Here is a 15,487-nt window from a genome sequence, read left to right as displayed (position 1 = left end):
CTTATGTCTTTTTCTGTTCACTTTCCATTCCCTATTCTACAACATTTACTTTTTAAACCATTGTTATGCCTTTTCAGAATTAAACTGTCCTGATCCAATAATAAGAACTTTAAAGTTTTTTTTCAGTTGGATGAGATGAACATGGATTTTCCAGAGGCTGCTGCTGACTTTGATAAAAAAAAGAATGGGCAAAAAAGATTGGGCCTCACCAGCAATGCCGCCATCTGAGAAAAGGAAGAAACTCTGCGCTGGTATGTCACCAAAGACACTTGCAAATTTCTACAGATGTACTGTGGAGAACATTCTAGCTGGCTGCATCACTGTCTGGTATGGAGGCGGGGAGGGCCACTGCACAGGATCGAAATAAGCTGCAGAGAGTTGTAAACTTAGTCAGCAACATTATGGGCACTCACCTCCCCAGCATCTAAGACATCTTCAAAGAACGATGCCTCAAACAGGCAACATCCATCATTAAGGCCCCCCCCCCCCCAATCACCAGGACCACACCCTCTTCTCATTGCTACCATCAGGGAGGAGGTAAGGGAGGCTGAACGGTCACACTCAATAATTCAAGAACAGCTTTTTCCCCTCTGCCGTCTGATTTCTGAGTGGACATTGAACCCATGAACACTACCTCAATTATAAAATTTAACTTTTAAAACATATATACACATCTTTCTGTAATTTACAGTTTTTTAAACTATTATTATTTTTAACTAATGTACTGCTGCTGTATAACAACAAATTTCACAACCTATGCCAGTGATATTAAGCCTGATTTTGATTTCTGAAATTCAGTCCCTTTTTCCAATGGAAGTAACACCTCTTAGTGCAAAATAGATCTTTATTTTGAATTGTAAAACAAAGCCATTTGTTGTTGAAAACCCTTTTAAGATGTACAAGAGAATGGATGTCAGAATTTTTAATTTAAATGAACGTACATCCAATCTATTAACTACAGAGGTGACAACATTCTGCAGCTTCACTTGAACTTACAGAGCAAATGACAGTCTCATTTAGGCACTTGAGTAATATGATTGTAATGTTATGTTGCTTATAAGACCCACTTAATGGCTTTTAAATAGACAATTTCTGATATAACACACTTATGTCTGTGAAAAATAGACAGAGAATGGATAAGGCCTGGAGCTATTCATCCAATAGATTAAATTGTCTGTCTTGGTAGAATGGGTCTAAATTAATCCTTGGAGCTTCCTGTTCCCGGAGGCCGTGAGCTTCCATCCCCCTCTATGGTTCTAGACCTAGTGCCATGGCAATTTTACATTCAAAGTGTGCTGTTGGTATTAGAATCCTGGAGGACCCTGCCCTCACAGGTCATAAGATCTACTGTAAGGGGGGCTCAGTCACGTCTCTCCAGCAGCGCACTAGATCAAAGATATTACACATCCAAGGAACAGTCAGGAATAAAGTGAACTTCAGAGAACAGATGTCAAGAAATTTATGTCCATGATCGTTAACAAAAAAATAGTAACTCTGAGTGGGTTATAGAAAGGAATGGAAAGGCCAGAGTGAAGTGGACATAGACTAACAAATAACGAAGACTGACACACAGCAACATTCATATAAACGTGAAACGCACATTAGTTTTCTCCTAATAAAATGGTGATTGCGGAGGTAGCCCTGACATTAGGGTAGTCCCGTATGAAGAGCGTCAAGAAATAGTTTTGCTCTGCACTTCCTTGATCAAAATGGCAGCTATTACACAAGTTTAGCTTGATCCCTTCTGATATTTGGCATTTGGTTTGCAATTGTAATTGGGTCACAAATGCACTTTTGGCACAGGAGGATTAATGCAGCATCCCACAAGTAATCAGGCAGCTTTCATCTTCCATCAGATGTGATCAAACTCTGAACAGGACAATGGTGCGCGATCTTCAGCCATGCTATATCACTGCTATTGAATAGTCTGGCAATTGTCATTCTTCTTGTTGATTTGAAAACAATTTTAACATTGTGTAACAGAGTACGGGTACACAATTACTTTATAAAATCTTTTTCGATCGCTGTTCTCTGAAACGGGTAAGTATGCTATCATATTGACAAGTATCGGACATTATGACTAGATCATGGACAGAAACAAGGAAACTGCTAAAAACCATAGATTGGATCCGAATACTGATGTTGACACAAAATCCTAATTAAGTTCGAACTGGGTAAATATCTTGCAGTTCTCTTCTGCAAAATTAGAGGACTACTTTTGTGAGTATCTTAGAATTTTGTCCTTCAGGTTGAGCAAGGAGTATATCTAGAAAATGCCTTCTGTTCAATGAGATCAATAGTGAACTGAGGTCATGAAGCAGGTTGTGCCACATAAGATCAAGGACCACGTTAAAATCAAACAACTGCTTCACCATTCTGGTATTCCTTGTCTGTTCTATGTGGTTGACTAAGTTCATGGATATATTATATGTGCATAATGTATGATGAATCTTGCATACAGTCAGCATATGTCATGCTTATAACCTGTAACACTGTCAATATCACACATTGCTGAAAGCCCCCTTGTTACAAAGTAAAAGTTCATTTAACTCACTAGGAGCAATGCCAAAGGGATTTCCAAGTTTACACTTAGGTATGTCTTCCACAAATTAACTATTTATTTCCTCCAGGTTTCTCTTAATCATTGGATAATTCCTGGGAATAGCAAAATATCATCAACAAAACATACATTGGGTTCTCCTTAAGGCAATATTTCCGTTACATTTCAGAGTGGTACGTCACCAGCAAAATTAAGATTGTTCAAAGCAAGGCATGAAACTTGTAACAAAGCAGTGGTTTCTCGAACTATAATGAACAATGTCCAGGATTCAGTATAAATGGAACTAATATCCAGTCATGTTAACATCTCTGCAATGGAACCTAATTGACAGACCTTACTCCAAACCAGTCGCAATTGCCAATCAGTACATCAAAGCGAAAGCATAGTATTGACCCAAGTGTGGTCTGAGTTCTCAGAGTTGCAGCAATACAAATTCAGAAAACCATGAAATACTTTTGAAAAATTGCTTATACGGTATATTACAATTAACTTCAAACATCTAAGACGTTTTAAAAGTTACCATGTGAAAAATTCTAGGACACGTAATTTACAGAAGGATGCTATCATGTTTGTCCACTGAAGACCTATTCACCAAGAATATTTTATGACGGATGAATGGGTCTCTTTATAAAATACATTTCCTCGACTCCTTTGTCTGCCTTATTTGGCCAGTGCACCAGAACAGATGTATGATGCATCTTCTGGCTTGAAAGATGCAAAAGATTATGCTCAAGTGAATGCTTATTCTAAGCTTTTCCATCTTCCATATTACCAAGAGAATCTATTAAATGAAACAAGGGAATCTCACTTTATACTCAATACGTTCCCTGTTTCCTTTTTTTCCCTGTTGTGCATCTCTGGCCCAAATTTTGTCTCCATGAGTCATAAAACAAAGAAAATTGAGGACTATACCCCTTCAGAGGTATAAACTTCACTTTATACATATTAAACACTGTGAGAAAATGGCTATGATGCTGCTTGTGGCAAATTGCCAGAGTAAAATAATCATAAATCTGAATAATACTGCAAAGTCCAATTAAGCAGAAGCAATAATAAATGCATTATTTTGTGACTCACCTCCCATCCAAAGTTTGGATCCTTCAGTGTTACCCTCTGAACTCCAGCATAAGGACCAAATTTCTCTCCCACTTCGTGCTTCTTCTTGGCCCATATCCCTAATCCAGCTCCAGGAATTGAAGACTCCCTTAGCTCAAAGTCAGGCGGGATTGGAATATCTTCAGGAATGTAGACAGGGGCTTCATATGGGGATCCTTCTTTAGGGGTGAATTCATTGCTGGTGGGAAGTGGAGATGGTGGACCCACGGGAATCGGGGACATGATGCTGTCTTCTGTTTCGTCTCCTCCACTCTCTCCAGCCGGTGGCTCTGGATCCGTCTCATACATATTATCAACCACTTCACTGTCACCTATTCAGAAGGTTAAGAAACAAAAGAATAAAATGAAGCAACTTGCTACAATACAAGTTTTACAACAAAACTACGATAGTTTAGATCCTTTCTGTTCTCTTTCCTCCAGGTTCTGCAACTGCCAAGAGCCCCAGACCCCAAGATCTCTGCATTTTCCCTAAACTGTTTTCTTCTTCATCCTTCTTTCCCTTTGTACTATATGTGACAACGCCTTTCTTTTACAAGGCCTATGATTTGATATTCCCTCCCAAACTTCTTTTTCTCTATAATTCCAACAACCTCTCCTTGACCAAGATTTTAGAAATGTTTCCAAGTATTTTTTAACATGGTTGTGAAGCATCTTGGTACATTTTACCATATGATCTGTATAATATTCCATGAGACTAGAATTTTCACATTATTATAGTGTGGTACAGTACCGTAGTGGTTAGCAGAATGCTTTACAGTACTAGCAACTGGGGTTCAATTCCCGTCACTGACTGTAAGGAGGTTGTACGTTCTCCCTGTGACTGCGCGGGTTGGTAGGTCAGAATCTGAAGCAGGTTTATTATCACTGGCATGTGTCGTGAAATTTGTTAACTTAGCAGCAGCAGTTCAATGTAATATATAATATAGAAGAAGAAAAATAAATAAATTGCAGTATCTGTATATTGAGTAGATTAAAAATTGTGCAAAAACAGAAATAATATATATTTTAAAAGTGAGGTTTTGTTCATAGGTTCGATGTCCATTTAGGAATCAGATGGCAGAGGGGGAGAAGCTGTTTCTGAATCACTTAGTGTGTGCCTTCAAGCTTCTGTACCTCCGGCCTGATGGTAACAATGAGAAAAATGTTATTGTAAATTGTTCTGTGATTAGGTTAGGATTAAATTGGGGGATTGATAGGTGGCGTGGCTCAAAGGGCCAGAAGGCCTATTTGCGCAGTATCTTAAAAAAAATAAATTTAAAAATATACCATCAATTCTAACTTGGTTCAGCTTTCACAAAACATAGGGATCTGTGGGAAAACTGGCACGTTGAGGATTTTTGAGAATTGGATTGTACGGGGCAAATAATACTTGACCTACTATATTTACTATAAACAGCTTGAATTCATCTAAGATATTCACCACAGCCATAGACGATCTGAATGATTTTATTTACAGAACTCTAGCTAGTGGATTGATTGTGGAAGTCACTAAAAATGAAGTCTATTCTTGTTCTCACTCTGCTCGACTCTCTTCCATAAACATTCCTGAAACTTGACACCTTGTTTCTGTTTATAAGTTTCTGGCCCAGTCTCCCTCTCATCACTGTCTCATGATCTTGCCAGGTCTGATAAATGATGTATTACTTCTTTGCCTTGGTGAGCCCTTTAGTGTCATGCTTTTCGCCTTGTAACAACCCTCTTTAATCTTCTGCTTCCCAAGTCTTCCATAATAATGATTAGATTTTGTAATCTCTAAAGGAAATTGGAAATCAGGTTTCTTTTTATTTGCTGTTCCAAGGCATTGGATCAATTGAAAGAACTCTTCAGATCATCTCTGCTGAAACCATTGAGGAAAACCAGGGAGTGGATGAATTGGTCCTCTAGGACATCTGTAGTGCATGCTAGATAATGCACTCACCTTTTGAGTTAAATACAGGACGTTGCAAAGATTTAAAGGCCCATTGTCAAACATTCTAGTACCATTAATGAAGAAGGGATGAGTGCAAGATATGCCAAAAATTGACGCGTGCCTTTGCAAGCTCTGCAAAGAAGGTGTTTCAGTTTTTAGACATTTAGAGATCTCTGATCGGCCTGGTGTATCACTGCAAATTTGAAGAAAGCTAATTTGAAGTTAAGCCACAGAAACATTTCTTTTAGGAAAGAATAGACCACTGGAAAAGGAGCTCACAGAGTCAGCCAGTGTCATGTAATTTGTATGCCCTCAATCTAAACACAAACTGCAATCATCCACTAATAGGCAGCAATTATCTGTGGCTGCAATCACTGTTTCATCAGTCTGTTTCTGTAATGTGCCAAGTCTGCTGACTGCAGTGGATTCATTCAATTGGCCTTTTAATCGAGATCCCTTTGCACAAGCCATTTTTGTCCATGATGAAATGTGGTTTTCCCCCTGTTTTGATTACCTTTTCCTGTCCGAGCTCCCATTATGCAGACTGGTACTATTTTCATCCCAAAGGCATCATTTGTATTTTTATCCTTTTATAACACAAGTTTCAGAACTGCTAAAAAAATGGATTTTTTTCTATCTTACCGGAATTCCTCTTCAATGCTGATCATCTCTTGATATCTTGTTCTTTGGTGCAAATCTTTCTAGAGATCTCCGTTAATCCTCTACAAGCCACAATGCCCCGAACCCCATCTGATTTTATTCCATACTCCTATGCAACCTCTCCAATGCACTTTATTCCCCAGAATGTAGGAGACTGAGGGGTGATGTGATAGAGGTATACAAGATCATGAGTGGCACGGACAGGGTGAAAGCGAAAGCACGTAATTTTTCCCGCAGGGAGGATGTGCTAAAAACAAAAGGGCATAATTTTAAGATCGGGGTGAGATCAGGAGCAATTTCTTCATGCAAAGTAGTAGCGCATATTTGAAATGAACTGCCAGAAGGAGCGGCTGAGGTGGGCACGTTACAGTTAAAAGGCGTCTAAAATAAGTACATGGATGGAGTGGTTCAGTGGGCTATGGGCCAAAGGTGGGCAGATGATGTTGTGGTAGTTAATAGTGTTCCTCCTATGCCGCTCAGTTAGATATTCCCACATGGGAAGAGTTCACATACTGTACAAGCAGGGTTACCAATAAAATTCAGTTGGGTATCCTGCATCCTGGCATTCTGGTGTGCTCTGCACTCTCCCTCAATAACAAACACAGCAGATGGGAGTAGTTCACTAGGCAACACAATTGGTACTGAGGGGTTGGGCTGAAGGGCCTGTTTCTATGACTTATTTTTAATAATAATCTTTTTGGAACCATTCTGCATCTTATCAGTCTAATAAAGCCTTATTTATCTCTTTGCCTCACGTGCTTTATATCTCTGGATCCAAATCACTGGAACTTCATCCAGACCTCTCCTATCCTGACTTCTTCCACATTCTCCTTCTTAATCCTCAGCTAAATCAGAATCAGCTTTAAGATCACCGGAATATGTCATGAAATATGTCGTTTTGTGGCAGCAGTACATTCATTGAGATACAACTTGGAGTAGGCCCTTCTGGTCCTTTGAGCCACGCCACCCAGCAATCCCCAGATTGTTTTAATGCTAGCCTAATCATGAGACAATCAATAATAACCAATTAGCCTACCAACTAGTATGTCATTGGACTGTGGGAGGAAACTGAAGCTCCCAGAGGAAACCCACACAGTCATGGGGAGAACGTATAAAATCCTTACAGGGAGCGGCGGGAATTGAACCCAGGTCGCTTGTATTGGAAAGCATTATGCTAATTACTACACTATAGTGCTGCCCCAATACATCATAATAAAAACTATAAGTTACAATTATATACATATAATTAAGTTGTGTAAAAAGACAGTGAAAAATACTGTGGAAATGATCATCATGAGTTCATTGTCCTGCTGAAAGAGCTGCTTCGTGTCTACTCTCCAGATTCTGCATTCCATTTCTTACTCATTCAAACTAATATATTCCATACCTGCCTTTCCTCCAAATCTTGCAAAGAAGTCCTTCTTGCTTTTCCGAGTAAAGTCTGTGCCTTCTCTGTCCTGCCCCACCTACAGTTTTTTTTAAAATTCCAAATGTCTTTCTGGATGAAACCATTGATAATGATCCTCAAATGTCACTATTTTTCTGAATCATAACATGATATAATTCCAAATATTCCACTGAGTTTTGACTTTCACTTTTAACAAATGATTTTCTGGAATCTGCTCAGCTCTCTGAGGATGAGAGTACATGTTCTTGAATACGACAAACAAAGCTCAATTCAGACCTTTCTTGTGGAGAGAGATGAGTCAAAGAACAATTCTCCAGTTAATGGAGAAACACATTTGCACCAAATTAAAACCACATTTTAAATTACTGTAGGGTGGGAATGCTCACACCAAATCGTGCTGCCATTAAACACTGAAAAACTCTCTTTGGCACTTCACATACTCTTAATCAGAGCAAATCCCTGAGCTGGAAAAAGAATAGACAAGAAAGGGGAGTCAGTGAGTCAGAGGCCCAGAGAAGATATAGACTGGAATGGCAGGACAACAGGAGAGCAGAATCAGTGAAGCAAGAGTTGGGAAGCAAAGTGCATCCCTCAAGATCAGTGGTCCCCAACCACCGGGCCGCAAAACATGTGCTACTTGGCCGTGAGGAAACAATATGATTTGGCGATATGAAACGATACCAGTCAGCTGCACCTTTCCTCATTCCCTGTTACGCCCACTGTTGGAACTTGAACGCATGCGAGGTCATTACGCAAACGAGGTCATTACCCACGCGTCATCCATGTCAGCGCGGGAAGAAGATCAACTCCTCGAGTCTGCAAATGACGGTGGGCTGAAAAGTATGTTTGACATAACATCTCTGCCGGCATTCTGGATCAAAGTCAAGGCTGAATATCCTCAGATAGCCATGAAAGCACTGAAAACGTTGCTTCCATTTCCGACATCGTATCTCTGCGAAGCGGGCTTTTCTGCAATGAATGCAATGAAAACTAAATTGCGGAATAGACTGGACACAAGGAACCCTCTTCGAGTGTCGCTGTCTCCCATCACCCCTCGATGGGACCGTCTTGTTGCAGGGAAACAAGCCCAGGGCTCCCACTGATTCAGTGATATTGGTGTGTTGCAATGATTTTATATGTTCATACGGGGAAAGTATGCGCTGTGTGTTTAATATTAAATTCGTTAGATAAACCCTTTCAGAAGCAAAATTGAGTGTATTAGCCACTTATAAGTGACTTAGTTGACTTATCACCTACATTCCGGTCGTGATTAAAACCACCCCCCCACCAACTGGTCGGCCAGTCCACAAGGATATTGTCAATATTAAACTGGTCCGCGGTGCAAAAAAGCTTGGGGACCCCTGCTCAAGATTGACAGATCATAGAGACCTGAATGAGGAATATTTCAGTGAGTTAAGCGGTATTTGAGAGTAAAAGTAAATCGGATAGGTGAATGACAAACCAAGGTTCAAAGTAAAATTTATTATCAGAGTACATACATGTCACCACATACAACCCTGAGATTTTTTTCCTGCAGGCATACTCAGCAAACCTATAGAATAGTAACTGTAAACAGGATCAATGAACAACAAACTGTGCAAATGTAAATATAAATAAATAGCAATAAAGAACAAGAGCATGGAATAACAAGTTGAAGAGTCCTTAAAGTGAGACCATCGGTCGTGGGAACACCAGAAGTAGAATGAGTGCAGTTATCCTCTTTTGTTCAAGAGCCTGATGGTTGAGTGGTAGTTACTACTCTTAAACCTGATGGTGTAAGTCCTGAGGTACCTGTTCCTTCTACCAGATGGCAGCAGCGAGAAAAGAGCATGGCCTGGGTGGTGAGGATCTTTGATGATGGATGCTGCTTTTCTATGGCAACATTTCACTTCGATGTGCTCTACATTTAGGAGGGCTTTACCTGTGATGTACAGGGCTGAATCCACTATCTTTTGTAGGATTTCCCACTCAGAGACATTGGTGTTCCCATACCAGGCCATAATGCAGCCATTTACTACACTTTCCACTGCTCATCTGTAGAAGTTTGTCAACCAGTAGACCAAAAGAGGTATACTTGATAAGTCTGAAGGCACATGCTTGGTTAGCTATCCTCATGAAGACCCTTAATTAGAAGAGGATATGAGGGTGGACTGAAATGTAATGGGTCTGGACTTCATTGTGGTGAGGACACAAAGGTTGATAGGATATATTAGACACTGTATTTGGCTAACTGAGAATGGATCCAGTGTTGTAGAATCACCTCCAAGAGGACCACAACCTTGCTGTAGGGATTGGGGGCTTGTATGCCTCAATAAACCAGGGAGGTATGTTGGCTGGAGCCAGGGCTTTATGCTTTGGCTTTTGGTAGATTCACCCATGCCAAACAGGTCAAAGGCAGAGGCAAGACTAAGAATGGTTCACTGGTTGGGGTTCAGCTCAGGGATAACAACCCTGACTGGTAAAACAAAACAATGAATAATCCTTCAACACCTGTGAGTGGCAGCATTCTGAGTCTGCACCCAGGAACTTGCACGGCCAACAGTAGTGAAAACCGAGCTACTGACATGATGTAGGAAGTGCTGAACACCACCTGAGTAGTGGACTTTCATTTCTGCCTTAAACGCCAGCTGCACAATGGGCAATAGGTAGGTAGGTTGTAGAACCAGCAATGAGAGGAAAAACTCACCAGATATGGCAGCACCTATGAATAAACTGGAAAGGAAGGTCATCTTCCCCCTTCCTTTTTAGTCCTGAAGAAGGTTCTCGGCCTAAAACATCGACTGTTTATTCATTTCCATTGGTGCTGCCTGACTTGCTAAGTTCCTTTGGCATTTTGTGTGTGTTGCTTTGGATTTCCAGCATCTGTAGAATTTCTCGTGTTTATAAGAGGAAAGAGATGAAATTCAAGAGATGAAAATAAAATTAAGATAGTAAAAAGACGTGAGAAGGAAGTAATTAAAGTTAATCCAGACATCCATCTATGATACTGGAGCAACCTTGCAACATCCAGTAGTATATGTAGGTAAAAATGAACAGCAAATACACACTTCTAGCACACTTGCCAACATAGGTCTAATGGGGAATGAGCTTCTACACTAGAAAGATCAATGAACAACGTATCTAAGCATGAACACAAAGGTTAATAGGTCCTGAATACAACTGAGAGCTACTCGTAATCCATATTAACATTAAGACTCCGGAGTGATTCAATTTATGGATTGTTATTATCTGATTCTTTTATGATATACAAGTTCAGTTCATTATGCTGATTTCCCTTCTCTAAAAGAGCATTATTAATTATTTTATTATTTATAAACTCATTATAATCATATATCAAAGCCCCTCATTCTCCAAATGCATTAATCCTGAAACAAACTTCTTTGAGGATCTGACCCATGTACTGATCATTTGATGGGCCCCCTTATAACTGTTGCATCAGAGGCTAGACAGCTAGAGTAGTTGAATTGAATTGACTTTATTACTTACATTCTTCGTATATATGAGTAAAAATCTTTACGTTACATCTCTGTCTAAATGTGCAATGTGCAATTTATAGTAATTTTTAATAAATAGTATGTACACCAGGATAGTTAATATAACATAGAAATGCCGCTGTGTCAGCATGAGTTAATCAGTCTGTTGGCCTGGTGGAAGAAGCTGTCCTGGAGTCTGCTGGTCCTGGCTTTTATGCTGGGGTACCGTTTCCTGGTTGATAGGAGCTGGAACAGTTTGTGGTTGGTGTGACTCAGGTCCCCAATGATCCTTCCGGCCCTTTTTACACACCTGTCTTTGTAAATGTCCTGAATAGTGGGAAGTTCACATCTACAGATGCGCTGGACTGTCTGCACCATTTTCTGCAGAGTCCTGCGATTGAGGGAGGTACAGTTCCCATACCAGGCAGTGATGCAGCCAGTCAGGATGCTCTCAATTGTGCCCCTGTAGAAAGTTCTTAGGATTTGAGGGTCCACACCAAACTTCTTCAACTGTCTGAGGTAAAAGAGGCGCTGTTGTGCCTTTTTCAACACACACAGATGGTTTGTACAGACCACGTGAGTTCCTCAGTGATGCTTATACCAAGGAACTTACAGCTGTGCACCCTTTCAACCACTGATCCATTGATGTCAATAGGGGTTAGCCTCCCTCTATTCCTCCTGTAGTCCACAACCAGCTCCTTTGTGGTTGTGACATTGAGGGAGAGGTTGTTCTCTTGATTCCACTGTGTCAGGGTGGTGACTTCTCTGTAGGATGCCTCATTATTATTTGAAATTAGGCCAATCAGTGCAGTGTCGTCAGCAAGTTTAATTAGCAGCTTGGAACTGTGGGTGGCGACAGAATCATGGGTATACCGAGAGTAAAGGAGGGGACTTAGTACACAGCCCTGAGGGGCACTTGTGTTGAGCATCAGAGGGGCAGAGGTGAGGGAACCCACTCTTACCACCTGCTGGCGATCTAACAGGAAGTCCAGGATCCAGAATCCAGAATATTTATGAGATTCTGAAACAATACAATCTTATATCACCATGTATATCTACAGAACCAGCTCCACAGCAGATTCTATCCTAGTTACTGAGACACTGCGGTCATGAAGATTTTCCAGTTCACTTTACAATAGGCTCCTTCAAGAGGACCACATCCATGTTGTGATTTGAACGCTTGCTTGCGTGCCTCAATGATCCAGAGAGCTATGTTAACTGGAGTCAGGGCTTTATGCTTTAGCTCTTGGAAGGGTCACCCAGGCCAAATAGGTCAAAGGGTAGATGCCAGACTAAGAGTGGTCTACCATCAATACTGCGATTTAATAAGCCTGATTGTCATGCATCTCCAAGATTGTCAAGTATCTTCATGCTGTAGACATCGCTATTATTTTAAAGTTATTCAGCTCTACACCAATCCACAAATGCTCTGCTCCCCCACAAGCATTGCCCTATTCTTGCTGGGAGTACATTCAGTTATCTAGGCACTCCAGCTACGTAATTACTCTCACAGACATTATCTTTAGTGTCTCCATTTCTTACTCTCTACCAATTTTTGTCTGCTTATGCTCTTGTCCTATGCCTTGGGACATTGAAAGCTCTGTAGAAGTGGAAGTTGTTGATTTAGTGCCAGAGGGAGAGCAAGCACAATATTAATCAAAGGTAAAGGAGAAAGGGATGGAAATAATTTGTACTTTGTTCTCTGGAGACCTAATCAATGAGGCAAATCTGTTTTCTTTTCCGGGGATTTTGGTATTCGTACCTCAGGATGACAAACCTGAATTAGCAAACAAATCACCTTTAATTGAGCAAACAAATGTCCTTTACACTACATTGACCCTTGGAATATGAGAGAATGCTGATCTGTCTGGATCACTTTCTCAGATCTTCATGGTCGAATTTCAGGTCAACACGGAGTGGAATAATCCCGCTGGTGTCAAAGTACAGGATGCATTTTTGAAAAAATAGAATAGAAGCAAGGAAGACAGGACTGAAGGATTGGTTTCTCTTCTCAACTATTTGGTAACATCTACATTTATTCCCATTATAAAACTGTGGTTGGTTTGGTACTGCTAACATTTACTGTTTGTGACCACAGTGCATAATTTTCTGATAATGGCTTGAGTGACACTTTCCTTGACTGTCAAATAACTACTTTACCCAGTCTGATCCTGTCCTACAAAGTAGAAAAAAAGTCTGTTATGAGTATGCTGCACACATCACCAACAGTTTAAATCCCTGAAATACAAATATGAGGAAAAATCATAAAATAATTGTTAGAATTTTTCATTAGAGCAATCTATTTCTAAGATGTGTTTAAAATAATCGGGGGAAAAAGGGTTGATAAAAGCAGACTGTGCCCAGTAGCAGAGGATTTAGAATGAAAAGTCATAAAATGAAAATGGAAGTGAGAGCTGGGGAAGCCTTTCCATACAGAGAGATGTGAAGTTTGAAGAGGAGATGTAGTATAACTAGTATGCAAATAGGCATACAGTACACCATAACAGGTTGTGAAGGCCAAAACTAACAATTGATCTGGCTTTGCACTCAGCATCATGTGACTGAAATCAGAGAGTACATTCGTCTGGAAATGAAATGGGAGTCAGTTCAGACCTGAACTTGGTGTTTCAATCTCTCACCAAAAAATCTGTTTTCTAGATTTGGGGCAAAAGATACAGTGTCAGCACCCACGGTGCTTTCAATGGGGAAAATAAATAAAGGAAAAATATGTGAATCTAAATATTGTGTTTAGGATGCTGTTTTCTTTTCTGTTGTTCCAGAGTGTATAGTGAAGAATGTGAATGTTTAAGTAATTCAACAGTGAATTAAGGCCCTTCTCAATATGGTACATGAGAAACATTAGAAGATTCTCTTGATGTTTTTATCAGAAATGACTTTTAGTTGTTCATCTATTTGTCAAGCACTTCCACATACGTTTCAGTAGCTTTCAAAGGATTATCGATCAGTTTATCTTTTTCAAACTCTTGTTTCACAAAAATGATTCAAAAATCAAAACACAAACAAGGTAAAATCTGCAGATGCTGGAAATCAACGTAACCTTGGCCTGAAACATCCACTGTTTACTCTTTTCCATAGATGCTGCCTGGCCTGCTGAGTTCCCCAGCATTTTGTGTGTATTACTTTAAAAATCAAAGCAAGATTTACTAATTTCCTTTGAAAGTATTTTCATTTCTCCTGTACTTCCACCTTTTGTGAAGCAGTTTCCACTGTAGTAAACTCAAATGTACTAATGTCTCTTTAAGACAAAAGAGGCTCAAAAAAAACCTTTGAGACTAAAGATGCATTGAAGGAATCCTACTATGTAAGTTAATCATTAAGTTTAGCATCATCATCATCATTATGTGCTGTGTCATATGACATAGGCAATCATGTTCTCATAACCATGATTGTTCTTGGCAAATGTTTCTACAGAAGTGGTTTGCCATTGCATTCTTCTGGACAGTGTCTTTACAAGACAGGTGACCCCAGACATTATCAATACTCGTCAGATTGTCTGCCTGGCATCAGTGGGTGAATAACCAGGACTTGTGATATGCACCAGCTGCTCATACGACCATCCACCTCCTGCTCCTGTGGCTTCATGTGACTCTGACTGGGGTGCTAAGCAGGTGCTACACCTTGCCCAAGGATGACCTGCAGGTTGGCAGAGGGATGGAGCGCCTTACATCTCCTTTGGTGGAGATGTATCTCCACCCTGCCACCCACATTAAGTAAAGCATCCTTCAAAAAAGGTCCAGTTTCCATCCTTGAAAAGAGTGCCTCCATTCTCTAGAAAAGGAGACCGCCACAAAAAAAACTCAAAGAGATATTTATTCTTCTCATATTAAATAAACATGAATGATAAACTCAGGACAAGCAACACACACAAAATAGTGGAGGAACTCAGCAGGCCAGGCAGCATTTATGGAGAAAAGTCCAGTCAACGTTTCAGGCCGAGGCATCTTCCCCTGTCTTCTCAATACTGAAGAGAGGTTTCAGTACATAGATGCTAACCACTATGCTACTGCGCCACCCCTATATAGTAAATTCTATTTGGGCAAACTGGGTGTACAGGACGAATAAATAAACATGAAAAAGTCTGCAGATACTGAAAATCCAAAAAAAAATACACAAAATGCTGGAGGAACACAGAAGCTCAGGCACAATCCATGGAAATGAATAAGCAGTTGATGTTTTGGCCCGAAACATCAACTGTTTATTAATTTCCATAGATTCTGCCTGACCTCCTGAGTTCCTCCAGCATTTTGTGTGTGTTGAGAAAGAGCTCATGTTCAGCTTTGCCTGAATGGCATAAGTTATGCTACCATTGATAGTTATTTCCAAGATCAAGGCTGACACTC

The 15,487-nt window shown here is 40.2% G+C and overlaps 1 protein-coding gene across 2 annotated transcripts in view; it reads right to left on the bottom strand.

The window, feature by feature from the left end:
* prdm16 (PR domain containing 16) overlaps window positions 1-15,487 on the bottom strand; it is a 751,999-nt gene that overhangs the window by 515,601 nt on the left and 220,911 nt on the right. For both annotated transcript variants that reach the window (XM_072245465.1, XM_072245466.1), the window contains exon 2: window positions 3,638-3,987. In XM_072245465.1, coding sequence (XP_072101566.1) covers window positions 3,638-3,987 — 350 coding nt within the window. The remainder of the gene's footprint in view (window positions 1-3,637; window positions 3,988-15,487) is intronic.

The sequence above is a fragment of the Mobula birostris genome, chromosome 27 (assembly GCF_030028105.1).
Source record: "Mobula birostris isolate sMobBir1 chromosome 27, sMobBir1.hap1, whole genome shotgun sequence".
Lineage (NCBI taxonomy): Eukaryota > Metazoa > Chordata > Chondrichthyes > Myliobatiformes > Myliobatidae > Mobula > Mobula birostris.
This window is presented reverse-complemented; position numbering and strand designations above follow the sequence as displayed.